At 39.9% G+C, this 26,118-nt stretch overlaps 1 protein-coding gene and 1 pseudogene across 3 annotated transcripts in view; one reads left to right on the top strand and one right to left on the bottom strand.

The window, feature by feature from the left end:
* Positions 1–26,118, top strand: part of LOC143710403 (complement C3-like) — a 217,752-nt pseudogene that overhangs the window by 89,619 nt on the left and 102,015 nt on the right. The window lies entirely within an intron of this gene.
* Positions 1,543–25,734, bottom strand: LOC143710454 (C-type lectin domain family 4 member M-like). Of its 2 annotated transcripts, XM_077201419.1 has the most exons (5): positions 5,602–5,769; positions 5,071–5,313; positions 4,866–4,975; positions 3,490–3,605; positions 1,543–2,640 (listed from the first exon to the last, which is right to left on the bottom strand). In XM_077201419.1, the coding sequence occupies exons 1-5, from the start codon at positions 5,699–5,701 to the stop codon at positions 2,508–2,510; spliced, it is 702 nt and encodes a 233-aa protein (XP_077057534.1). In that variant the 5' UTR covers positions 5,702–5,769; the 3' UTR covers positions 1,543–2,507. The 2 variants fall into 2 exon arrangements, with proteins under 2 accessions (XP_077057534.1, XP_077057535.1); XM_077201420.1 differs by lacking the exons at positions 5,071–5,313; positions 5,602–5,769 and adding an exon at positions 25,376–25,734.

The raw sequence follows: 26,118 nt of genomic DNA on the forward strand, positions 1-26,118 counted from the left end.
TTTGTCTTTTTTGGTTGCTGTGACAGTGTGTTTGTTAAACACATCTGCAACAGCAAAGGAAGCTAAAGTGAAATAAGGTCAGGTGATGATGGTTACCTAGTAATGGTTTAATAATCATCATGAAGTAGACTGATTTACTGAGATTTTTAAAATCTAACAATTATCTTGTTCCACTAATATAATCACATCACAAACCCTGTATTACTGCAGCAAGAGGTCCAGCAATGTAACAGTCAGTTTAGACATTTTACCAAAAATGAATTAAAAAAAATTTGGCTTACACTGACACACACAGATATCAACAATCAGCACATGAATCTCAACAATGGTGACAGTCACAAATATTTAGATAAACAGATTAATTCAGAACATCACTGAAAAGCTACTAATTCACAACAAAAACAACAGAAAAAAATAATAGCAAATATTTAGAATCAAACAAAATTATAGGGCAATTCAGCATTCATTTATTCATGTTGCAATGCATGCTGGGAGTTTTGTACTATGGTGATATCCAGCACGCATTGCAGCATAGTACTTTTGATTGTCACCATTGTTGAGATTTATACGCTGATTGTTTATGTCTGTGTGTGTCATTATAAACTGACTTTTTTGTGCTCATGTTCGTTAAGGTCTTCTAACTTATTGTTATATTATTGCTTGATCTCATGCTGCAGTAACACAAGGTATGTGATGTGAAAAAAATAATTGTTAGATTAAAATATCTCAGTGAATCAGTCTGTTTCATGAAGATTATAAAACCATCAACAGGTAACCATCATCACCTGATCTCATTTCACTTTTGCTTTCTTTGCTGCTCAAAATGTGTTTGACAAACACACTGTCACAGCAGCCAAAAAAAAAATATATATATATATACAATAAGAGTTAAGAGCCCAACTAATGGAAACACGAATCACTGTTATGGTGACTTCAAATGAAAAACAGAGTTAAACCTCTGTTAATTCTGAATAAAAACTTGTGTAGACGTCTGACAGAAATAAAGTCAGTCTGGTTAGTAATAAGTGAAGCTGGTAATGCTGTTTGTGGAGTTGTTTATTATTGGCTACGATAAGGTCCAGTTCTGGTTTATATCTTTGCTCTTGGCTGACATGTGGCATTGCTATGCAGAGGTGTAAAGTCCAGGTTCAGAAAGTAAAAGTCCTCCTTAGTATTTTGTTCCAATCACTTGACCTGGATTTGCTAATTCAGACAGGAGATATAACTAATTAGTGAAATCAGCTGACTGAGTTCATGGGTGGAATAAACTATGGCAGGACTTTTACTTTCTGACCCCTGGATTACCCACCTCTGAGTTCAGGTGCTAATATGTACCATTAAGGTACCAATATGCACCCTTTAGGTACTAAAGTGTACCTTTTGAAAAGGTACAGCCCCAGTGACAGCTTTCGTACCTTTTTTTCTGAGAGTGTAGTGTTTGAGTGTATCATTCATAAAAATAAAACGGTAAGCACTGGTTTACGCTTACTCCTGTCTCCCGTGTATTTACCTAAAAAATATAACAAATATATAACAAATATATAACAATGTCACACAGATTTTTATTGATTTTTACATACAGGGTTACATGTATACATGGGATGAATTATATATCATCAAAAAAAATTTTTTCAACATGTATTTAAGTACATTTTTATTTCAGAATATCAATAATTTTTACAAACATACATTGGATGAATTATATATACCATCCAAATAACAAAAGAAAATTTATAGACATTTCAATTTTTTTCTCCAGTATGTATTCAGCCAGTATATCAATAATTTTACTAATATCTGGACGTTCATTTCTTGACAGTCTGCAAACATCAGTTACATACGTACAAATACGTAATATATTTTCTATTTTTGTCTTTTTAAATGGGGAAAAATCGAAGATAACGTCAGTAGACTATGGGGTCCCGCAAGGATCGGTGTTAGGCTATTCTCAATATATATGCTGCCACTTGGTAGATTTATAAGAAAACATGGAATTAATTTCCACTGTTATGTTGATGACACTCAATTATATATTTCATCACGACCAGATGAAAACATTACCTTATCTAAATTGACATATCTAAAGTGTCTTAAAGATATAATATGCTGAATGACTTTTAATTTCCTGCTATTAAATTCAGATAAAACGGAGGTACTACTTATTGGTCCAAAAAACTACCCACAAAACCTTGTACAATACAACTTTAATTTAGAAGGATGTCCTGTTACTTTATCCACTACAGTAAAAGACCTGGGTGTTATACTAGACCGCAACTTGTCTTTCGAAAATCATATTTCATGTTACAAAAACAGCCTTTTTCCAGGATGTTTGAGTTTATTATAGCAATGAGAAAATAATGACAATTTTACATTTGCCTTCTAACAAATTTATATGGAGATCAGATGGCAGTTTTTTAAAAGACATAAACCTCAATCAGAAATACATTCATTATAAGAATGATTCACTAAAATAATAGAAGCAAAAGTACAACAAGACTGGATGAAACTTATTTCTCACAAATACATTTCTTCCCCATAGAGCATGGCGCATCATTCCAGTTGTTCACAGGGTCTCTAAATGTATCCACTTCAATGCAGTCCTCATTTCCCATGTTATTCGGCTCACCTCTGTCAAAAAACCTGAATAAAATGTGTCCGATTTTCAGTTATTCAGGACCCCAGATGTTCAATAAAAAGTTTTTATCCATTCAGCAAACAACAAATGAGGAGCTTAACAAGCTATTCATCGTAAAAGAGACAACACTATTCACAGCTAACAGTGAACGATTGGATAACATACTGGCAACGTTCTCTTAAAGTTATGAACAAACATTATTCCAGTAACAGTAATAGAGTTTTTCTTCAACAAATACCTGCAATTGCTGGAAGAAAGGAAGGAATGTCAAGGTCAAGAGACCAACTAAAGCAAACACTGATCACCATAACGGGGTTAAGATTAAACATTTTCAACCAAACATCAACATCTAAACCTCTGTTAATCTCAGAACTTCTGTAGGCGTCTGACAGAAACAAACTCAATCTGGTTAGTAATAAGTTGTTTATTCCTTCTCTTCTGAGATCTTCAGAGATTTAACATCAGTTATCTTCAGTTCTAAGACTGTGACTGAAGTCAGTTGTAGTTTTTTTCTGATCTGGTTTCTCTTTCCTTAAGTGTTTCTGCTTGTTTACAGCAGGTGTTCAAATGTTTGAAAGAATGTTTTAGAAACATCAGACTAAGATTTAAATGAATTTCTCAGGAAACCGTCAATTTTTATGTTCTTGGAATGTTACAAATCAACATGTTAAGTTGTTCATAAAAATTAAGTTGTTATTGTTTCAGGAAGACCATAACCTTAAAAACACGTACCTCTAACATCTAGAAAACTGGACATTTTAACGTTTCCACAACCAAAACAGAATTGAAATATAATTAAAAAGTATTTAACAAATGCATTCGAAGTGTTTCTCTGTGAGTGTTTTATCACTTACCCTCGATTCAGTGGTGAATTATCCACCCATTTCATGATCCCTTCAGTCTCAGTGTCTGACAAACCAATCCATGCACCAAAAAACATATCCTCCTTGAATAATGAAGTTATGAACCTCTGTGTGTGAATAAAAACAGGAGTAAGTGTGATTCCTCTCATTGATGAACAGACACTCACACAGTGGCGGATTTAGCAAATTGGGGGCCCAAAGCGAAGGTACCTATGGGGCCCCCCCATCCCATCTTTAAAAGAGAATGAAAAAAAATGTACCGACTGAAAGCTAATCTACGGGGAAGTAAAGGTTGGAGAGAAGAAAAAAAACCCTTGCCCTTTAAACCCTGCATACATTTCTTTACTCCAAAATGAAGATGGAAAGCAGAGAACACACAAAGTGTAGAACTACACAAACTAATAGTCATGATGGAACCCAACAGAGAATACGGTTTTAGATAACACCTGTCTTTGCCAAAATGCCAGGAAAACCAGCACTGTTTATTATTTTTTTAAGATCAAATCAAGATCAATATAACCAGCAAGACAAGTAGTTAGGGTAAACCCCCACAAACAGCCATATACTTATTTTAGCCATATGCAAATATTGTATATGCCACCCCCCCCCCCCTAATTTTAAACATTAATTATGGCCATCCAACATGACAGTGTAATTGAAAGCCGAAAAATTAACATTTATTAGGCTTCAAAAAATATATAACAACTTTTAATTTACGTGAACTTCAAACAATCATTACATAAACCCATAATAAATGTCATATTTTCTTTTGCCCTTTCTGTAGGATGTAACGTTATACACGTTATACTCACCTAGCGTCACTTCACATCTAACTGCAGCTGCTCTAGCGGTATGTATCCCTAACAGAAGGCGTAAAAAAGTTTGTCATTTTTTGGCAGCGTTGCCAAATACTTATCGGCGTCTTTTTTCTTTTATTTGAGCCGCTTGGGTTACTTCGTTTCATTTTCGCGTTTAGACTCGTCTCGCTTCGTTGTGTACTTCCCAGTCCTCCTGTCATTGTGTTTATCTTTCGCCGTTTCGCGCCTCGGCGCGCACCGTTACGGACTAGTCCATTTCATTGAGAAAGTAAGGGGTGTTATGTGTAGGGACAGATAACCATGAACTGGACATTTTAACTACTACTTCAACATTTCAACGTATTTCTTAAGAATATTAATAACATTTACTATGCTTTTGAAGCGTTCACGATGATAAGAGGCTTTTTCATGTTTTTTCTTTTCTATATATATTTTTTTTTTTTAGGTTGGTTTTGGGGCCCCCCTACTACGTCCGCTGTTAGGGGGCCCCAAGCAGCCGCCTACCTATGCCTCTATGTAAAGACCGCCACTGCAATCACACACACTCACCTGCTTCTCTTCAGTGTTGATAATGATCAGATCAGCTCCTCGATCTCTGCAGTACTGCCTGCTCTCAGACCAGCTCATCGACTCACTGGATATAAAAAACCTGTCATTTCCTTTCAATAAACAGAAAAAACATTGCTCATTATTTGTGTTGTAAAGTGCAAATAAACAGAAATCCATTTGTACAAACCTTGTGTAGATTACTTACTTAGTTCAGTCTCTAACTCCAGTTTCTTCTGACTTAAAGAGTTGAAGTTGTTCGTCAGTTGGTCTTTTTCAGTCATAAGATCAGTAAGATCAGTGTTCTTGTCCTGTAAGCTGATGATAGTGTGAATGAACTCTTCAACTGTTTGCTTGTAACTGATGTTGATGTACAGTGTGGTGAAGACCAGCAGAAGAACAGAAATGAGCCCGAAACACACTGTCATCAACACCAAACACCTCCTTCCTCCTGACACACAAGAGACAAAACACACACTATGTTTCAAATCAACCTTTGTAAGTAATCAGGTTTTTGTTAGATAAATAAGAGTTTTTTATTTTTATTTTTAAAGTATGTTCTTTTATAATGACAAATATCTGGAATTCCTGTTCACTAAAATATGGAACATTTCATATAAAACCAGTAACAATTACAGTTTTTTATAGAGAAAACAATTATTAAAACTTTACGTCACATTTCTCATCCCCTCAAACATTAGCGACACCATCTCTGCGTCAAACAAAACTTTCTGCTTACTTTTCTTTTGGTCTTTTCCTTTATCCTCGTAGCAACTCTGTGTTGGAGGTCTGTATTTGTTATTAATATCTCTGCTTGGAAAAAAGGGCTTTGATTCCATTACTAGTTCAAACTTACAGTCTTACAGTAAAGTATAGTACAGTCTGTGTTCCCAGATGAGGTGTGGTCTTTAAGATGTGTGCCGTGCTTTTAAATAGTACCAACACAGGAAGTGTTTTTTGTTAGATCAGACACAGATAAATCTCTGGATTTCATTTTCACTCTAAAACTCCCTGCTTATACTGTATAATTGAACACATATTATTTATGGCATTATTTGGAGTCATGTGTGTGTCACCATGATGTTGTTTTGTATGTGTGTGTATGACACTGTGCCCCTTTAATATATTATTTGAATATATATTTATGTTAGTGAAACTGAATTATTAGTTTTATTGGTTAATGATATATAAGAGTTGGCCAGAGAAAACTAAAAGCTTGGTACTGTATTTTTTATGGCAAAGTACTGGGAACCACAGCTGATGTGTTTTACCACACATTTAAGCCCTGCTGCCAAAAAGTATTTCATGGAGGTATAGAAAAAAAATCTATTTATACTTTTATGCTGGCTTTTGCAGGCGGGAGTGGGACAAAACATGAATGCTGCGGGCAGGAGCGTGAGAAGATAACAAAAACAAATCTGTCCTGCGAAGGTCTATTTTGTAGCTGAAGTGAAACTTCTTTTTCATCTGCTAAATCTAGATGACAACAAGATAAAAACATTCCAAACATGTGTAGGGTATCTGGCTAAATCATGGGTCGTTTATCTGAACACATATAAATGCACATTCCTTCTGAAATCACAAAGCGTTTAGCCTCTGAACTCATAGAGGCAAATTATGCATTAGGCTCCGGCCAGTCTGCAAAAGACGATTCGGGAGACAATTTTATGGCACCCAGAGGTTTAACAGACAACAAGACACCGAGCTTCACAGAGATGTGTTATCACCCAACTACCCCCCCTTTCTGGCAAGGAAGAACTCAGGGTGAAGACACACACACCCACACACACACATGACACTTTCATTAACTTCATCATATAAAGACTTTACCGAAATATATTTGATATGTTGTTATGTTCGTCCGATCGACCAGGTCCTATGGAGGGATCTGTGAGTGTATAAGTAGTTGTAGCGTCTGGACCAATCACAAACACACACAGATTGTGGGTTTTGCCTAGTGAATATCCTGTTACAATAGATAAGGATTTTTACGACCTCTAAAAGGGAATTCCTGAGAGATGTTACACTCACTTCTCCTGAGGAGGAGAAATAAACCCTGTTAATCTTTTATACATATATATATATATATATATATAACCACTTGAGAAATGTATAAAAATGTATCTATTTTTCACATCTCATGATTTTCCTTCGGATGTTGTTTTGGCCTTTGTTTTCTTGTAAACTCTAATGGGTTAATGGTTTACACTTTTCATACAAATATGTGAACCATATTTGGTCTCTATAAATTCCAATCTTCGTTCCCCATTTGTTAATTTACATTACATTTTGTTAACTTTGTGACACATGGGTATTATAAGAATCTTGAAGATTCTTTCTCTTGAAGGGGAGATGAACTGAGAAATCAAATTTTCCTTGAGCTTTTGACATACAGGAGGTCTTCATACTATAAGAATATCCTGTAAGTTTCAGAACTGAAAACTTCCTTGTTAGTCCAATAAAAGTTTTTATTGACACCAGGCTCAGCGAACGACAGGTTTTTCAAAGTGGGGATGACGTCAAAGAGGATAAAACCCCTCCTCTGCAAAAGAAGATTAACGCCTACTTCAACACGGCCTGTTTAGCCCTGCCCACCGACTCGCGCATTACGCTATAACATAGGCCTACGACAAGGTAATTTTGCTAAACTGGATCGAGCTACCAAGCAATAAACATTTACGAAATATTGTGCAGTACCTGGTTGTGGAAGAAGACAGTTGCTGCATAAGCTTCCTTCGGATCGCAATATTAGGAATGCGTGGTTAAGCTTTATTAAATCAACAGAAAATCAGTCACAATTTCCAACACAGGCTCTGCAAACAGACTTTTATGACACAGATCTGCCAGCAACGCCACAAACATGTAAGTAACCATGTTTATTTTAATGCCTGATCTGTGAGCAGTGATTTCTGATGTGTAATTATTCAAGTTCAGTATTATCTTTCTCTCATCATTCAATACTGTTTATGCATCAGTGACTAAAGATCAACTTCACATCGTTTCTCTTAACATGAAATAATATTAAAACTGTGATTAAGTTATAGAAAGAATGCGACCAAAGAACGCTCCCTTTCCAATCGCCCAAGCTGTCAGTCAATCAATCACACAGCGCGCAAATCTCGTTATGAAATCAATGACGCTGTTACACTGCACAACAAAGCTCTACCTGTATTTATGTCGTGTTTGCATTGTTATTTGGTGTAAAAGCATTCGTGAGTGTGCAAAAACTGAGTTGCAATAATGAGATCTTTATTCACGCGATCACCAGACTGTATGTCATCTGCTCAGCCCATCACTGCAACCTTTCATGTGATGGAATAGATTTAAATATAATGCTTTAAACAATACATTTAAATATTTGTTAAACTTCTCGATAGCTGTAATAGTAAAAACGTGGTAGTTTCCGAGAGTTTCACATGTAATACTAGCTATTTTAAATGCAAACATGTCAGCCAATCACAGCAGTGGGCGTTTACACTGAAGTCTCACAGCAGAAACGCCCGTTCAAACAGAGCGTTCAAATCAGATGCTAAAATCAGGCTAGGAAAAATGCCTTTTATTTCTTAATTATGACAATGTTTGATGTAAAATCATACTAACATTATAAGGGCACCCCAGGCAACATTATAAAATAATAAAATAATCCAGTTAATGACCCCTTTAAACACCCAATGAAATTACAGATTCAAATGTGCTGTCTGGACACAAAGAGTCATAAAATCTCCCTCCAAAGGGACCACTTTGGATTGGCTCACATACCCCCAGAGGGGGTGACGTCTTCACCCTTTTAAATGACTGATCAAGATCAGTCTCTCTCTCTTACTTCTCCTCTCTTGGCATCATCATGTAACTGCCCTGCATGATCTTTTCTTTAGTTTGTTTAAGTTTTATTTTTCCTTTCTACTTTGTTCATTTCCTCAGACGAGTAAGTGAACTTAGCCTGAATCCTTTCTTTGGTAATTTTACGTCCGAGACCTTTAAACCTTCGTTCGAAAGTACGTGCTCCGGACCATCTACCTTCGAAGCAGCCACACAACGAGCCAGTGCAAGTATATATATTCGTACCGGGCTTTAAGAGCATTAAGATGTGTTTCCCCATGTTGTCTCTCAAAGGTTTTAAGGTCTGTAATTTGCCACTGATCCTTCCAGATTCTCTCTCTCTCATTCTCTCTCTCTTTATTGATGCATTCTCTTTCATTGTGTCGTTGCCATTATTGTGTTTGTAAATACATTTATTGTTTGTTATAACCGGTATACGTAACTTTGCCTTTATTAAATGCATTATATTCATTTATTGATTCTGTCTTGTCGCTTATATACAAGTCCCTTTAATGTTACGATCCAGCTACGAGCTTACTTTAAATAGTATTGTTGCAAAAGAGGAAAGCTATCTTTCACGGCCAGAAAGATCGTCTTTTCCGGCGAGTCCCTTAAGGGTAACTTCCCTATAGTAGTTGATGAAGATTGCATGATCAGTTTGCTGGACAAACAGATTAATTCGATGACGAATTAATTCCCTTAGAAGTTATCCTGGGAATCTATATATTCTGGACAATTGCTCAAAACTATTCTGCTCAAACCGTATGAATAATTATTAATTGTGAAATTACTATTTTTTAAATACGTATCCCCAAAGCCTGACCCAGGTTCCTTACACATGAAACAAATATAAAAAAAATTCAAACATGAAACCAAGATAAAAAAAAAAAGCCAAACATGAAACCAAGATAAAAACATTACAAACATGACAAGATAAAAATAGTAGTCCATCATGCTCTTCGGATGTGTTTTTTTATTGTCTTTGTTAGGTTATTAAAAATCATGTTGCTTTATTTCAAGCATCATACCAACATATCAAGAACAGGCAAACCATTTCCAGTTATAGAATTTCCACCAACACGGGTCAGTTCACCTCATTTCCAGCTAATGCTGAAAATCAGCAGAGGTGGGTCAATCCAGGGGTCAAAGAGTAAAAGTCCTGCCATATATTTATTCCACCCATGAACTCAGTCAGCTGATTTCACTAATTAGTTCTATCTCCTGTCTGAATTAGCAAATCCAGGTGATTGGAACAAAATACTTCCTTTCTGAAGTTTCTGAACCTGGACTTTACACCTCTGCATAGCAATGCCACATGTCAGCCAAGAGCAAAGAAATAAACTAGAACTGGACCTTATCTGAGCCAAAAAAATCTTTGTATATTACATATGGAGTCATTTCAGCCACAGCCTTATGTTCAAGTATGCTCGAACAAAAGCTGTTCGGACCAATCAAATTGTCAGGCTGGGCTTTATACGATGATGGACAGATGATCAAGAGTAACATAATCATCCAAGTCACCAAAGAGCACTTGAGTTGAATTTGTTTACAACAAAGAGCTGACGCTGGAGAATTTAGATGTTTCAGCTGCTGCGTCTGTTATAGAAGATGTAGACAGCGCATTCATTTTAAAAGAGGAACAGAGAACCGCGATCAAGGCATTTGTCGATCCAATTGAGTGCAGAGGCATTTTCTTTCCTGGTTCGGTTGAAATTCCCCACAATCACAATGGAGCAGTATCACTCACATTCTGACTAAACTCTGAGTATGACGACATCAGGCTATTTTTGAACCGGAGTGCACAGACAAATAACTTAGATAGATGACGTGCGTGTGTCCTTTCAACGTGATGACGCAATGTGTGGCGCATCTCAGAGATAAGATGGGCATTTACGGCTAAACATTGTTTTGTGTGTATGTGAAAATGACTGACTGTTTCGCTGGATAAGACCCTTATTTCTCGGCTGGGATCATGTCTAGACTTTGAAGCTGCATTGAGATGGACATTTGAACCTTCTTTGAACATTGAAATATTTGGTTGCCATTGAAGTCCATTAAAGGGAGAAAAATCCTGGAATGTTTTCGTCAAAAACCTTAATTTATTTTCGACTGAAGAAAGAAAGACATGGATATCTTTTTTTTTAAAGTGAACTAATCCTTTAATGGATGTCAAGAGTGCAAAATAATCAATATGTAATGTTTGATATTTTGAAAAAAATCACACACATATGCAGTCAGTCACGTCTTCACCGGTTTATTTGTGTTCACTTACAAGATAGTGTCCGTTAGGGCTCTCAGTCCAAAGGCGTGCATATTTTAAATAAATATTGATTTGTCATCACATGTTTGCAAAATATTTCGTCATACAGAATAACATTTCTGTAAATTTTCCACTGAATTATGCGATCATCTAGAGCAGAGATGGGCAAAAAGTATTTAATTACAAATTACAAATACTTACTCGTCAAATGTATTTAAATAAAATACTGCTGTGAAAAATGTATTTAATTATTAAATTTGTGAGTACTTCACAAAAGACTAGTTCAGGTTCTGCAGTTAGCAAAGTCATTGAACTCCAAGCTTGTGTCTGTGGCTGGAGCAAGGCGACAACGGTCAGGGGGTTGAAGATTCATCAAGGGAAAATGAAATGCTTGAGGGAGAAGGGACAAGGGCCTCGCATTGATCAGTACTTCTTACGAAGTCAGTCAAGTCAGTCGAATGAAATCCAGCGACAGGGAGCAAACCACAGTCCCCAGGATTTCAGTGGGCAATAAAAGATAAGCTTGCAACATTACGCAGAGCTGAGCGCCTACGGAAACGCTACAAAAAGAAGGAGCGTGCGAGGGCTAATTTCTATAAAGATCCATTCAAATTCGTAAAGAAGTTATTCACCAGTGAGAAGAATGGCACTTTAAAAGCATCTAGGGTTGAGCTAGAGAGATATTTGGAGGAAAAGCATATAGATGCAAAAAGGCATGAGCCTATGTCAATTCCGTCAGATATCCCACCTATCAATCCACCAGAATACCAAATGAAGGTCTGTGCACCTAAGTGGAAAGAGATAGAGCAGGTTGTGAGAAAGGCAAGGGCTTCATCATCTCCAGGGCCTAATGGAGTTCCGTACAGAGTGTACAAGAGTGCTTCAGGAGTTCTACGAATTCTGATGAAATTGATAAAAGTGGCATGGGAAAAGCAGGTCGTACCTAGAGAATGGCGCCGAACCGGTGGAGTCTTTATACCTAAAGAAAAAGATGCTACAAGCATCAGTCAGTTTCGTCCTATTTCACTATTAAACGTCGAAGGTAAGATTTTCTTAAGCATTATTGCGCAGAGATTGTCAACCTACCTATTAAAGAATGGCTTCATTGACACTTCAGTTCAAAAAGCGGGCATTCCAGGGTTCTCAGGATGCTTAGAACACATCAATGTCATCTCGCAAAGAATTCAATCATCTAAAAAGGAGAGGAAGGAGCTCCATGTGCCATTCCTGGATTTGGCTAATGCATATGGTTCAGTGCCACATGAGCTTCTTTGGGCAGCATTTGATTTTTTTAGAGTACCAATGTCAATAACAAATTTAGTGAAAGCCTATTTTGGAGATTTGCAATTTAGTTTCTCAACTCCAAAATTCAGCACCGCATGGCAATGCTTAGAGGTTGGAATAATGGCAGGATGCACCATTTCTCCACTGGCTTTTACCATGGCAATGGAAGTAATCATTAGGGCATCAAGATGGGTAGTAGGAGGAGAGACCTTGGCTTTTCCCAGCAGGCACGGGATATAGACTACGACGTCGGTCAGACGTTGGATTTTGGTTGAAAATGAAAGTCGGGTTGACGTCTAAATCCAATGTTTGTTTGACGTCAAGCTCCAACGTTGGGCAGTCGTTGAATTTTGTTTGGAATAAACCAAACAAAAAGGTGAAATGCATGGCCGTACACTTATTACCAGCTTCACTTAAAACTAACCAGATTTACTTTATTTCATTTCCATTTTAATGAAATCATATCTTGTATTTTAAAGTCACCATGGTGGTGGTTAGCATTTGCTTTAGTTGTGCTCTTGATCCTTGACTCTGTAATATAAAATTTTCTCTGGCTGCTATAATTGTGTGTTTATAAAGCACACTTATAGCTAAAAAAGCCATGCGATCAGGAGATGTTGGCTGTTTATTGATGATATCATCATGTAATTGCCTGAATCCCTGATCTTATTCAGTGTTTAATGTTTTGATTATTTGACTAATACTTCTGGTTTTAATGTGGTTTTATTCATATAGGAGTCATTTGATTCTACAGCATATCTAGCAGTGTTATCACATAATATACTTGTTTTTTTGTAAATACTATTTAGTGCACAAAAACCTTTCATCTATGGCATTACTTAGACACACCCAGACATCAAGAAACAGCATATGAATCTCAACAATGGTGACAATCAAACAAAATATCCTGATAATCAGATCAACTCATAAGCTACAAAAAATCCAGCTGCATAATTTATTAATGCCACAATGCATGCTGGGAGATATGGGTGAGTTTTGATTGGTGGTACCCAGCATGCACTGCAGCATAAAGCATTTCATTGATTGTCACCATTGTTGAGAGTCATACGCTGATTCTTGATGTCTAAGTAATAATGTGGAGGAGAAAGTTTAATGTACTAAATGTTTTTAAAATCCTTTATATTATTTGATAACCAACATTGCTCTCTTGCTGTAAAATATAATGACTTCTGTTATAAAACAACATTAGAAAACACAAGTCCAATATAATCAAAACATTAGACTCTGATTAAGATCAGGGACTCAAGCACTTACATGATGATGACTTGATCAACATCATCAATAGACTGCCAACATCAGCTGATCTCATTTTCTCTAGGTTTTTTTTGCCACAATAAATGTGCTTTATAAACACACAATTATAGCAACCAGAGAAATTTAATAATAAAGAGTCAAGGGTCAAGAGTCCGACTAAAGCAAACGCTAACCACCATCATGGTGACTTTAAAATACCACTATTGATTTCATTAAACCGGAAGTGAAATAAAGTCAGTCTGGTTAGTAATAAGTGAAGCTGGTAATGCTGTTTGAGTTGTTTACTCCTCTTCTGCTGAGATCTTCACAGATTTAATGTGCTGCCATGCATGTCACATTTTTTTGCGGTGCTTATTCCAGCCAAAATTCAACATCTGTCTGACGTTGGAGCTTGACGCCAAACAAACGTTGGGTTTAGATGTCAACCTGACTTTCATTTTCAACCAAAATATGACGTCTGACTGACGTTGGATTAGTTGGAGTCCAACGTCTTCCTGACGTCACATTGACGTACTGTGCCTGCTGGGTTGGGATGTGACTACCACCAATCAGAGCATACATGGATGACATGACAACCATGACTACAACAGTAGCCTGCACTAATCGGTTATTGGGAAAGTTAACAGATAATATTGAATGGGCACGAATTCAATTTAAGCCCTCTAAATCAAGGAGCATCTCGATAGTTAGAGGAAAGCTAGTAGATAAAACATTCTTCATTAATGGTGAGGCAATACAGTTTCTGTGAAGCCAGTGAAGAGTCTTGGGAGATGGTACGATGGGGATCTAAAGGACCCAGTTCAAGTCGGAGAAGTTAGACGACAAGCAGTGGAAGGGTTGAAGAGCATAAACAGCTGTGCTCTACCAGGCAAACTAAAACTCTGGTGCTTTCAGTTCGGTCTACTGCCAAGGTTGCTGTGGCCTCTGACTGTGAACGAGGTTTCTTTGACAACAGTGGATAAGCTGGAAGCGTTAATAAGTTCATACATCAGGAAATGGTTGGGAGTTCCACGCTGCCTCAGCAGAGTGGGACTTTATAGTAAAGGATTATTGCAGCTGCCAGTCTCTGCTTTAACCGAGGAGTTCAAGTGTGCCAAGGTCAGACTGGAAATGACTTTAGCAGAGTCACGCGACAAATGTGTAAGGAAGGCAGCCCCTGTGGTAAAAACTGGTAGAAAGTGGTCAGCAAAGAAATCTGTGGAAGAGGCAAAGGCTGACCTTCAAATTGGGGATATCGTGGGACAGGTACAGCATGGAAGAGGGGGTTTTGGGCTCAGTTTAGCTCCTCCTAAATGGCACAAGGCAGGCCCAGCTCAAAGGAAGAAGCTGGTAGTCAACGAGGTGCGAAAGCAGGAGGAGAGGATGAGATGTATAAAGGCCATTTCCCAGGCCAAGCAGGGAGAGTGGATGAGATGGGAGAGTGTGTGGAACAACGCAAAATGGGCTGGCAAGACCTTTGGTCAATGGAAGAGAGTAGGATCATTTTCCTTATTAGGTCAACATATGATGTTCTCCCATCACCGCAGAACCTAAACCTCTGGGTAGGAGAGGATCCCTCTTGTCCTTTGTGTTCATCACCTGCCACATTAAGGCACATTTTGACAGGATGTAAGTTGCTCTTAGCCAAGGTCGGTTTACTTGGCGCCATGACCAAGTATTGCGATGTTTTGCTTTAGCATTGGAAGGCAAGCGTAGTATGACCAATAAGTTACCACATTACACGCATAAGACAATATTCCTCCGCCCAGGCGAGCAACCACCAAGAAAAGGTGCTAACACCAATTCTCGCCCAGGACAACTGGAAGCTGCTAGGGACTGGAAGATGTTGGCTGATCTTGATCAACGGCTTATTTTTCCACCTGAGATTGCCACCACTAACCTACGACCAGATATTGTTTTGTGGTCTGGATCAGTACGCATTGTTTAACTGATAGAGTTAACAGTGCCATGGGAGTATGCGGTAGATGAGGCATATGAGAGGAAGAAACTGCGGTATGCTCATCTGGCCACTGAAGCAGAACAGCGAGGATGGAGAGTCCAGGTTTATCCAGTGGAAGTGGGTTGTCGAGGTTTTGTGGCACACTCTACAACCCGGTTCCTCAGAGACGTCAGATTCAGTGGCCAAGAGTTGCGTCGCACAGTAAAGAACTTATCTGAAGCAGCAGAAAGGAGCAGCAACTGGCTGTGGTTTAGACGGAAAGATTCTAGCTGGCTGTGTACAGGCCGCCAGGCTACGGTTTCTTAGAATTCTTGAAAACTTGAAGAGTCTGTTGGTTTATTTGTATAGGTTGTATAGTATTTACAGTCATTACGTTCCTGTGTATATTGCGTGAATGACGGGTGGTTGGGCAGATATTGTGTTTTGCAGTAGGTGGTATGCCATACGGAACCGTTGTCATGGGGGACCGCACTGTGGTTGCAGCCGTTGTGTGTGCTGACGCGTGTTAACACTAGACAGAAGGAGATTTACATCACCATATGGAAAGCGTAAATGGATGGAGAAGCATAGGTTACTGTAAAGTTATGTCTTAGTTGGTGCTTATCTTGGCGAAAGCCGAGTACAAATCAGCATGAAGTTTTAACATCTACTCTCGTGTAATGGAAATCAGTTTTAAGTATTTAATTAAAGTAATTTGTAATTTGAAAATACACAAATATTAAAGCAATAATTTTAACCACAGGGTGTTAAAAATTAACACTGAAGCAGTGTTGAAGTTAATGAGATAATTAAGTGATGATTGGCCATTAGTGGTGACACCTAATGTTAATAAGAAGAATCATTGAAGGAAAGAGAAACAACAAGAACAGAAAAAAAGAGAAACACAAGAACTACTCTAGTAGTACTACTAGTATGAGATATTACACATTATTGCACTTATTATTTGTACACCAGTTTGACTTTATTTCTGTCATACATCTACACACAGTCTTATTTAGATTTACAGAAGTTTAGATGGTGGTGTTTTATGGAATGTTTCATTTCATATTACCATTATGGTGATCAGTGTTTGCTTTAGTTGGGCTCTTGACCCTTTACTTTTAAATATTAGTTGTTTTCTGGCTACTCCAACTCTGTGTTTGTGAAGCACATCTGTTGTGGCAAGAGAAACTATGACCTGGGCTGCTGTTTCCAAAAGCATCGTAAGTTTAAGCTGATTGTATAGACATTTCGTTGTAATTGTTCTACGTGTCATGATGATAGCCCGGGTCATGATGATAATGTTTAGATCAAATTGAATCCTGTATTGGCCTGATACATTGAACCAGCATTATAAACGATTATACAAATTTATTATTCATATTTATTAGACGCTAATTCCAGCAGTGTTTTTTTATAATTTGATGGTTTTAAAATCACATCAAGAATCTACATATGAATCTCAACAATGCTGACAATCACACAAATGCTTTATGTTGCAGTGCATGATGGGAGCCACCAATCAAAACAAATCCATGGCTCACATCATGCATTACAGCATGAATAAATTATGCAGCTGAATTGCCCTGTATTTTTCATTGTTTTTTCCTGTTTGCTTTTATTTTTCTATTGTTTTCTTAGGACTTTAGTAGTTTGTTTTGTGATGTTCAGAGTTGATCTGTTTGTCACTAGTTTGTTTATTGCCACCATTGTTGAGATTCATATGCTGATTCTTGATGTCTGTGTGTCCAAACACAGCAACATCTATGCTCAAAGTATTTTCAAAAATGTTCATATTACTGTTGGATCTCAAACTGCAGAATACAACCACCAATGCTAAAATTAGGCATATAGTCAAATATTTGGACTCTAAACATGAATCAGGTCACTACATGATGATAATGTCATCACATATCATAATGTGAGCAGGTTTTCTCTTGCAGTAACAAATATGCTTAATAATCACAATGTTTGAATAGACAGAGAAAATCTAACTGTACAAAATAAAAGGGTCAAGAGCTCAACTAAAGGAAACGCTGACTACAATAATGGTGACTTGAAACGAAAAATTCCATAAAACATTTACTTCTATAAGTGCAATAATGTGTAATGGCTCGAAGTCAGTAGTTCTTGTGTTTCTCTTTTTTTTCTGTTCTTGTTGTTTCTCTTTCCATCAATGATTCTTCTTATGAACATTAGGTGTCACCACTAATGGCCAATCATCACTTAATAAATCACTTAATTATCTCATTAACTTCAACACTGCTTCAGTGTTAATTTTTAACACCCTGTAGTTGGACCTACAGGTCCTTCTCAAAAAATTAGCATATTGTGATAAAGTTCATTATTTTCCATAATGTAATGATAAAAATTAAACTTTCATATATTTTAGATTAATTGCACACCAACTGAAATATTTCAGGTCTTTTATTGTTTTAATACTGATGATTTTGGCACACAGCTCATGAAAACCCAAAATTCCTATCTCAAAAAATTAGCATATTTCATCCGACCAATAAAATAAGTGTTCCCTTTCAAGGGAACTCGAGCTGCGTTTGAGACGCGATGGGAACGCTCTGCGTGATTACGTCGTGAAGCACGTGTAAAATCAGTCCAATGGAAGCCCACTACGACATAGGTGACGTCATAGACCAGGAAACTATATAGCAGCCCTGAAATCAGACCGCGACAGCTTCTGTACCTTCAGCAAGCGCTCTCTGTATATCTGTCCTTGTCTATTTATTGTTGTCTGTCAAGCCCAATCTATCATTATTATGGAGAGCAAGCAAGATTATAGACGGTGTGTTGTTCCCTGCCCTCGTTATATTACGGGTGGGGACACACATCAGCTTTGTGTTGCTTGTTTGGGAGTGGAGCATGCCCAGTCAGTCCTCGAGGGGGCTGATTGTGTGCATTGTATGAGTCTATCTATGAAGACGCTCCGCTCTCGCCGATCGTTCTTTGGGGAGAATGGTTCGGTTCGCGCTACCCGCGCGGGTCCCGCTGTTGCCTAGACACGGCGGCGACTCGCATTTTGGGGTTCGCAAACGGATCTGACAGCGTGGGTTGGGACGGGCTCCGCCCTATCTTAGCTTTCACCTGCAGATCCAGTTTGCTGCGATTTCCAGTTCCGAGGAATTGGTATCGTTAGTGTTTTGTTAAGAAAAAGTGAACAAAATAAATAAAAGTACGTCTTAACTAGAGTAATGTTATGGGTATTAAGTATGATGGTATGACAGTGCCTTGGATTATAGAGACGCTTGCGAGCTTTCTCCCTCCCAAGTCGGCGTCATCATTTTTAACCCCGACGTTACCCACCAGCCATCTTTAATAATAAATAAATTTTATGAGGCAGTACTGGTGGGTAAAGTATTTAAGGACATAGATGAATGTGAGGATGTCAGCATTGACTCTATTCAAGAATATATTCGAGAATAAATATGTATATATATATATATATATATATATATATATATATATATGTTTATATGTATACGTTTTTCTGATATAAAAATAAAGAAAAAGAAAGATAAAAATGTCTGTTCTTCTGGACGCTCCGCTTTCAAGAAAACTAAACCTTTCAGCGGCGTTCCAGAGGTTTCTTCCTCACCAATCTATGTTCCTTAAACTGGCATAGAGTGCAAAGAAGAAGACCTGATGCTGAGGCTATCAGGCTTCTAAGGGTGGTCCCCTCCGGGGTAGGGACGGTTTTGAGAAATCGTTTCTCCTCGGCGCCCTCTGGGGTGCGACTCTCTGAGGAGGGTCGCAGCGCTGCCAGTTCGGTTGTTCCCTGCCGGTTCGCCGTTCAGGGCACCGAGGTGTCAGCGTCCCCATACGATCCTCCGAGGAGGGTCGTAGAGCAGTCAGTTCGGTCTCCCTGCCGGTTCGCCGTTTCAGGGTGCCGAGTTGCCTGCTTTTTCCTACGATCCTCCGAGGAGGGTCGTAGGAACTAAGCTGTTAGAGGTAGGCAAGATCTAAATAAAAAGAGGACTGTCGTCATCTCTAATAAAGCTTAGACAAGAAGTCCTGTCGAAAAAAATAAAAGGAGGGACGGTTTAGAGAAATCGATTCTCCTCGGCTCCCACTGGGGTGCGACTCTCTGAGGAGGGTCGCAGCGCTGCCAGTTCGGGTGTTCCCTGCCGGTTCGCCGCTTCAGGGCGCCGAGGTGTCAGCGTCCCCGTGCAATCCTCCGAGGAGGGTTGTAGAACGGTCGGTTCGGTTGTTCCCTGCCGGTTCGCCGCTTCAGGGCACCGAAATGATTGTTCAAGCAAATCCAGAGGCCACTCTCGAGAGATTGGTTCCCCTTATCTGAATTTCTGGCAGCGTGGAAACTTCTGCCAAATATTTCTCTATGGGTCCTGCACATAATAGAAAAGCGTTACAGCGGTTCTCGTCGGCCGAGATTTCAGGGGGTCCTCCCTACGGTAGTGGACTCACAGCAGGCTCTGGTTATGGAGCAGGAAGTGCTTACACTCAAACAGATTGTATCACAGATTCAGTCCGAGGACTGGCTTGTCACAATAGACTTGAAGGACGCATACTTCCAAGTATCTATTCATCACAGGAAGTTCCTGAGGTTCGCTTTAAAAATGGGGCGAAGCATACCAGTATCGGGTTCTTCCATTTGGCCTAGGCTTATCACCCCGCACCTTTACAAAATGCGTGGATGCAGCTCTGGCTCCTTTGAGATTCCAGGGCATTCGCGTATTGTATTATATCGACGATTGGTTGATCCTAGCTCAATTTGAGCATATGGCAGTTCGGCATCGAGATGTCGTTCTGTCTCATTTAAAGATGTTGGGGTTGCCACTCAACGCCAGAAGAGTGTGATCCTCCCAGCTCAGAGGACCACTTTTCTAGGTGTAATATAGGTTTATCTAGGCCAGTCACTCACTGTGAAACAGTTTCAGACTGTGGGTCTCATGTCAGCTGCGTTCAACGTAATTACTTTTGGCCTTCTGTACATGAGACCCCTGCAGTGGTGGCTCAGGACCAAGGGGTTTTCTCCAAGGGGAAATCCGTTTTCACATGATCAAGGTCACGCGGCTATGCCTACGTGCATCGGTCATGTGGAAGTACCTTGGTTCCTCACCCAGGCCCAGTGTTGGGGGTTTCTTGTCGACGCATTATGCTATCGACGGATGCTTCCCTCACAAGTCGGAAGTGATCATGAGTGGTCGCTCGGCGGAGGGTCCGGACAACACACTGACGATCTCGTAAATCAGAGCAGATATCCTGTTGAGGCAGGGGCTGAAGCCGGGGGAATGGAGACTTCACCCCATGGTGGTGGAGCTCCTATGGGAAATCTTTGGTCAAGCTCAGGTCGATCTTTTCGCTATGGTTTTCCCTCACATATCCAGCTCCTCTCGGACTGGACGCTATGGTGCAGGTGTGGCCGAGGCTGCACCTGTACACATTCCCCCCGTTATCAATGCTCCCGGGAGTTCTGCTGGGGTGCGACTCTCTGAGGAGGGTCGCAGCGCTGCCACTTCGGTTGTTCCCTGCCGGTTCGCCGCTTCAGGGCGCCGAGGTGTCAGCGTCCCCGTGCAATACTCTGAGGAGGGTTGTAGAACGGTCAGTTCGGTTGTTCCCTGCCGGTTCGCCGCTTCAGGGCGCCGAAATGATTGTTCAATCAAATCCAGAGGCCAGTCTCGAGAGACTGGTTCCCTTATCGGAATTTCTGGCAGCGTGGAAACTTCTGCCAAATATTTCTCTATGGGTCCTGCACATAACAGAAAAGGGTTAAACGGAGTTGTGGAAACGGTGGGCTTGGCCTCTGAGGGGGCCCAGCTCATAGAATCCGGTCTCTCGACTGAGGTCGTTGAGACCGTCCTTCAATCCAGAGCTCCTTCCACGAGAAAACTATGTACATTGAAATGGAAACTGTTCTCTACATGGCGTGGAGAACGTTTTTTAAATCTTGTTAACTGCCCTGTTGGTACAGTTCTCGATTTCCTCAAGACCGTTTCTCTGCTGGATTATCTCCCTCCACCTTAAAGGTGTTCGTAGCGGCTATATCTGCTTATCTCCCCTCTCGGGGCTTCTTCTCTTGGGAGAGATCATCTTATTATTTGTTTTCTCCGTGGTACATTGAGGCTCAGGCCTGCACTGCAATCTAGAGCACCGGCTTGGGATTTGGCCATTGTACTTGAGGGTCTGGCCTTGGCTCCCTTCGAGCCCATCGAGGAGGTTTCAGAAAAATTACTCACTCTAAAGATTATATTTCTCCTTGCTATTTCGTCTATCAAGAGAATTGGTGATTTACATGCTCTGTCGGTTGCTCCTTCATGTCTGGAATTTGCACCTAGTATGGTGAAAGCATTCCTCTACCCTAGACCGGGTTATATTCCTAAGGTCCCACTAAATGTTGGGGGCCCAATAGTGCTGCAGGCCTTTTATCCTCCTCCCTTTAATACCCCAGATCAGGAACAGCTTAACCTGTTATGTCCAGTCCGGGCTTTAGATGCCTACATTCACAGAGCTTCTCTGTGGCGTAAATCTGAGCAATTATTTGTTTGTTTTGGGTCACTCAAGAGAGGATGCCCTGCATCTAAACAGGTGATGAGTAAATGGATAGTCGAGGCTATTCATTGGCTTATGAAGCGGCGGGACAGCCTTCACCTATGGCTGTGCGGGCCCATTCTACTCGGAGTATGGCGGCCTCTATGGCCTTAATTTCGGGAGTTTCCCTTCTTGACGTGTGTAATGCGGCAGGATGGTCCTCATACATTTGTCAGGTTTTATGACCTTGACCTCTCCACTCCTGGGGCGAGGTTGCTTGCTTCTTAGTGTGCGCAGGACTTCACACAGAACGGGCATTTGTCACTATGGCGTAGTGGGTATGGGGTTCCCATCGCGTCTCAAACGCAGCTCGAGTTCCCTTGAAAGGGAACGTCTCAGGTTATGTATGTAACCCTGGTTCCCTGATAGGGAACGAGACGCTGCGTTTGCCTGCCATACTTCCTGCATGCCCAGATCGACTTGCTTCAGGTTTTTCAGAAGCTGTCGCGGTCTGATTTCAGGGCTGCTATATAGTTTCCTGGTCTATGACGTCACCTATGTCGTAGTGGGCTTCCATTGGACTGATTTTACACGTGCTTCCCGACGTAATCACGCAGAGCGTTCCCATTGCGTCTCAAACGCAGCGTCTCGTTCCCTAGCAGGGGACCAGGGTTACATACGTAACCTGAGACGTTTTTAATACAAAAAAGTCAACCTTCAAATAATTATGTTCAGTTATGCACTCAATACTTGGTCGGGAATCCCTTTGCAGAAATGACTGCTTCAATGCGGCGTGGCATGGAGGCAATCAGCCTGTGGCACTGCTGAGGTGTTATGGAGGCCCAGGATGCTTCGATAGCGGCCTTAAGCTCATCCAGAGTGTTGGGTCTTGCGTCTCTCAACTTTCTCTTCACAATATCCCAAAGATTCTCTATGGGGTTCAGGTCAGGAGAGTTGGCAGGCCAATTGAGCACAGTAATACCATGGTCAGTAAACCATTTACCAGTGGTTTTGGCACTGTGAGCAGGTGCCAGGTCGTGCTGAAAAATGAAATCTTCATCTCCATAAAGCTTCTCAGCAGATGGAAGCATAAAGTGCTCCAAAACCTCCTGATAGCTAGCTGCATTGACCCTCCCCTTGATAAAACACAGTGGACCAACACCAGCAGCTGACATGGCACCCCAGACATGGCATCACTGACTGTAGGTACTTGACACTGGACTTCAGGCATTTTGGCATTTCCTTCTACCCAGTCTTCCTCCAGACTCTCGCACCTTGATTTCCGAATGACATGCAAAATTTGCTTTCATCCGAAAAAAGTACTTTGGACCACTGAGCAACAGTCCAGTGCTGCTTCTCTGTAGCCCAGGTCAGGCGCTTCTGCCGCTGTTTCTGGTTCAAAAGTGGCTTGACCAGGGGAATGCGGCACCTGTAGCCCATTTCCTGCACACGTCTGTGCACGGTGGCTCTGGATGTTTCTACTCCAGACTCAGTCCACTGCTTCCGCAGGTCCCCCAAGGTCTGGAATCGGTCCTTCTCCACAATCTTCCTCAGGGTCCGGTCACCTCTTCTCGTTGTGCAGCGTTTTTTGACACTTTTTCCTTCCCACAGACTTCCCACTGAGGTTCCTTGATACAGCACTCTGGGAACAGCCTATTTGTTCAGAAATTTATTTCTGTCTTAGCCTCTTGTTTGAGGGTGTCAATGATGGCCTTCTGGACAGCAGTCAGGTCGGCAGTCTTACCCATGATTGCGGTTTTGAGTAATGAAACAGGCTGGGAGTTTTTAAAAGCCTCAGGAATCTTTTGCAGGTGTTTAGAGTTAATTAGTTGATTCAGATGATTAGGTTAATAGCTCTTTTAGAGACCCCTTTCATGATATGCTAATTTTTTGAGATAGGAATTTTGGGTTTTCATGAGCTGTATGGCAAAATCATCAGTATTAAAACAATAAAAGACCGGAAATATTTCAGTTGGTGTGCAATGAATCTAAAATATATGAAAGTTTAATTTTTATCATTACATTATGGAAAATAATGAACTTTATGCAAATTTTTTGAGAAGGACCTGTATATGTACACCAGGAGTGTTCATTTAACACTGGGGATTTTGCTGTGTACTATCAGATATTATGCACTGAATGTCATTATGACATTCAGTGAATAATATCCGATAGTATATTTTACTAGATACTTTACCTCGACAGGAACATGTCACGTGATTTACTTGCATCTTGCCCAAAAATTGTGATAGGCTATTTCGTAGTCTTATTAAGTCTGGTGATTAAAGTTATTGTATACAAAAATAAAATGACATAGGCCTATTTAAATAAGTATTTAAGTATTTGAAATACAAAATACAGTCTCTCACTGAACACAGTGAGCTCTGTCTCTCCTCTTTCTGATTTGCGTCACTTATGATCTCAGTGCTCGCTCTCTCATTCGCTGTGTCAGCTGTCAATCATTTCACGTGAGTCTCAACGTGACCATACAAAGTCAACGATCTGATCTCACCATGAATCACTGAAGGAAAGAAAAACACAAGAACTACAACTGACTTCTAGCCACAGCCTTATTTAAATTCATAATCAACATGAATAATCAACAACAACGGCAATAATCATTCAATCACTCTGCATTTAATATTTTGATTTTGCTCTTATGTCGGACAGTACGTCTACAGATATGAGCTGTGATCTTCAGGATGAGGAGTGTTTTTTGTGTTTTTTATGCTACTAACAAGGGTAACACTGGCCTTCAACAAGAATACAAACTTTCAACCAACTTAAAAATACTCAGCAGACTCATACTACTGTCTTTGTGTATTGTACGTTCAACATATTATCAGCTTCAAAAGCCAACAAGAGGAATCTGTGAACACTCAAATAAACCCAACCAAACTTAAACAGGCCAAACTGGACTTGTGTGTTGATGATGCAGGAAACAGCAGAAAGTGTCTGAATCTGATGTTTCTGTTCCTCTCTGATCACTTCAGTCTGATAAACCTGCTCTCTGCTGCACCTGCTGGACTGGAGCAAATATAGCCATAGTGCAATAAACAGATACACAAGAATGAAATAAAAACAAAAATACAGTTCAATATAATACTAATAATGTTTGTTAATCAGTTTATTCAAAGTGAAAGCCATACAACTCAAAAGCAGTTTCACAGACACTCAATATCAGAATAACAGTCACGACCACATCAGAGGTTTGGTGTCCCAGATGGGAGCAACTACTCTGTGGTTCTACTCTGTTTACAGTTCACATTTATATTTGAAATATAATTCCTTTGTGTTGTTTAATTTAATTAGGTGATTTTACCATTAAATATTGATGATTACAAGCTTGGGGGAAAATGCGATTAATTGCGATTAATCACAGCAAATTGTGTGATTAATTAGTAAAAAAAAATGAAGCGATTCTCAGCCCGAAAATATAAATACATTTGTACAAACCGTGTGTAGATAACTTCCTTGGTTCAGTCTCTAACTCCAGTTTCTTCTGACTCAAAGCATCAAAACTTCCCTGTAACTGGCTTTTCTCAGGACTAAGATCATTGACTCTGGTCTCTAACTCCAGTTTCTTCTGACTCAAAGAGTTGAAGTTGTTCTTCAGTTGGTCTTTTTCAGTCATTAGATCAGTGTAATTGTCCTGTAAGCTGATGATAGTGTGATTGAACTCTTCAACTGTGTTCTTGTAACTCTTTAACAGGTCTCTCTCTGCTGTGATGGTGATGTACAGTGTGATGAAGACCAGCAGAAGAACACAAATGAGCTCGAGACACACTGTCATCAACACCAAACACCTGCTTCCTCCTGACACACAGAGACCACACACACACACACACACACACACACACACACACACACACACACACACACACACACACACACACACACACACACACACACACACACACACACACACACACACACACACACACACACACACACACACACACACCAGTGTTTACAGCAAAATCCCCAGTGTTAAATTAACACTGAGAGTGTGAATTATATAAACTCTGAGCAGAGTGTTAAATGAACACTGAAGCAGTGTTAAAGTAAACGAGATAATTAAGTGAATAATTGAGTGATGATTGAGCATTATTGAAGACACCTTATGTTAACAAGCAGAATCTCTGAAGCAGAAAAACATAATTTTAAGTCACCATTATGGTGATCAGTGTTTGGTTTAG

Source organism: Siphateles boraxobius, unplaced genomic scaffold (assembly GCF_051911475.1).
Source record: "Siphateles boraxobius isolate OS27281-9 unplaced genomic scaffold, OSU_SipBor_1 47, whole genome shotgun sequence".
NCBI lineage: Eukaryota > Metazoa > Chordata > Actinopteri > Cypriniformes > Leuciscidae > Siphateles > Siphateles boraxobius.

Excerpts from the sequence above, each read along its gene's own strand:
- LOC143710454 (XM_077201419.1), bottom strand. The coding sequence starts at position 5,701 with ATGGAATCAAAGCCCTTTTTTCCAAGCAGAGATATTAATAACAAATAC. Across the intron at positions 5,314-5,601 it reads AGGAAAAGACCAAAAGAAAA|GAGGAAGGAGGTGTTTGGTG; the intron begins GTAAGCAGAAAG and ends CTTGTGTGTCAG. Across the intron at positions 3,606-4,865 it reads TCAACACTGAAGAGAAGCAG|AGGTTCATAACTTCATTATT; the intron begins GTGAGTGTGTGT and ends ATTCACACACAG.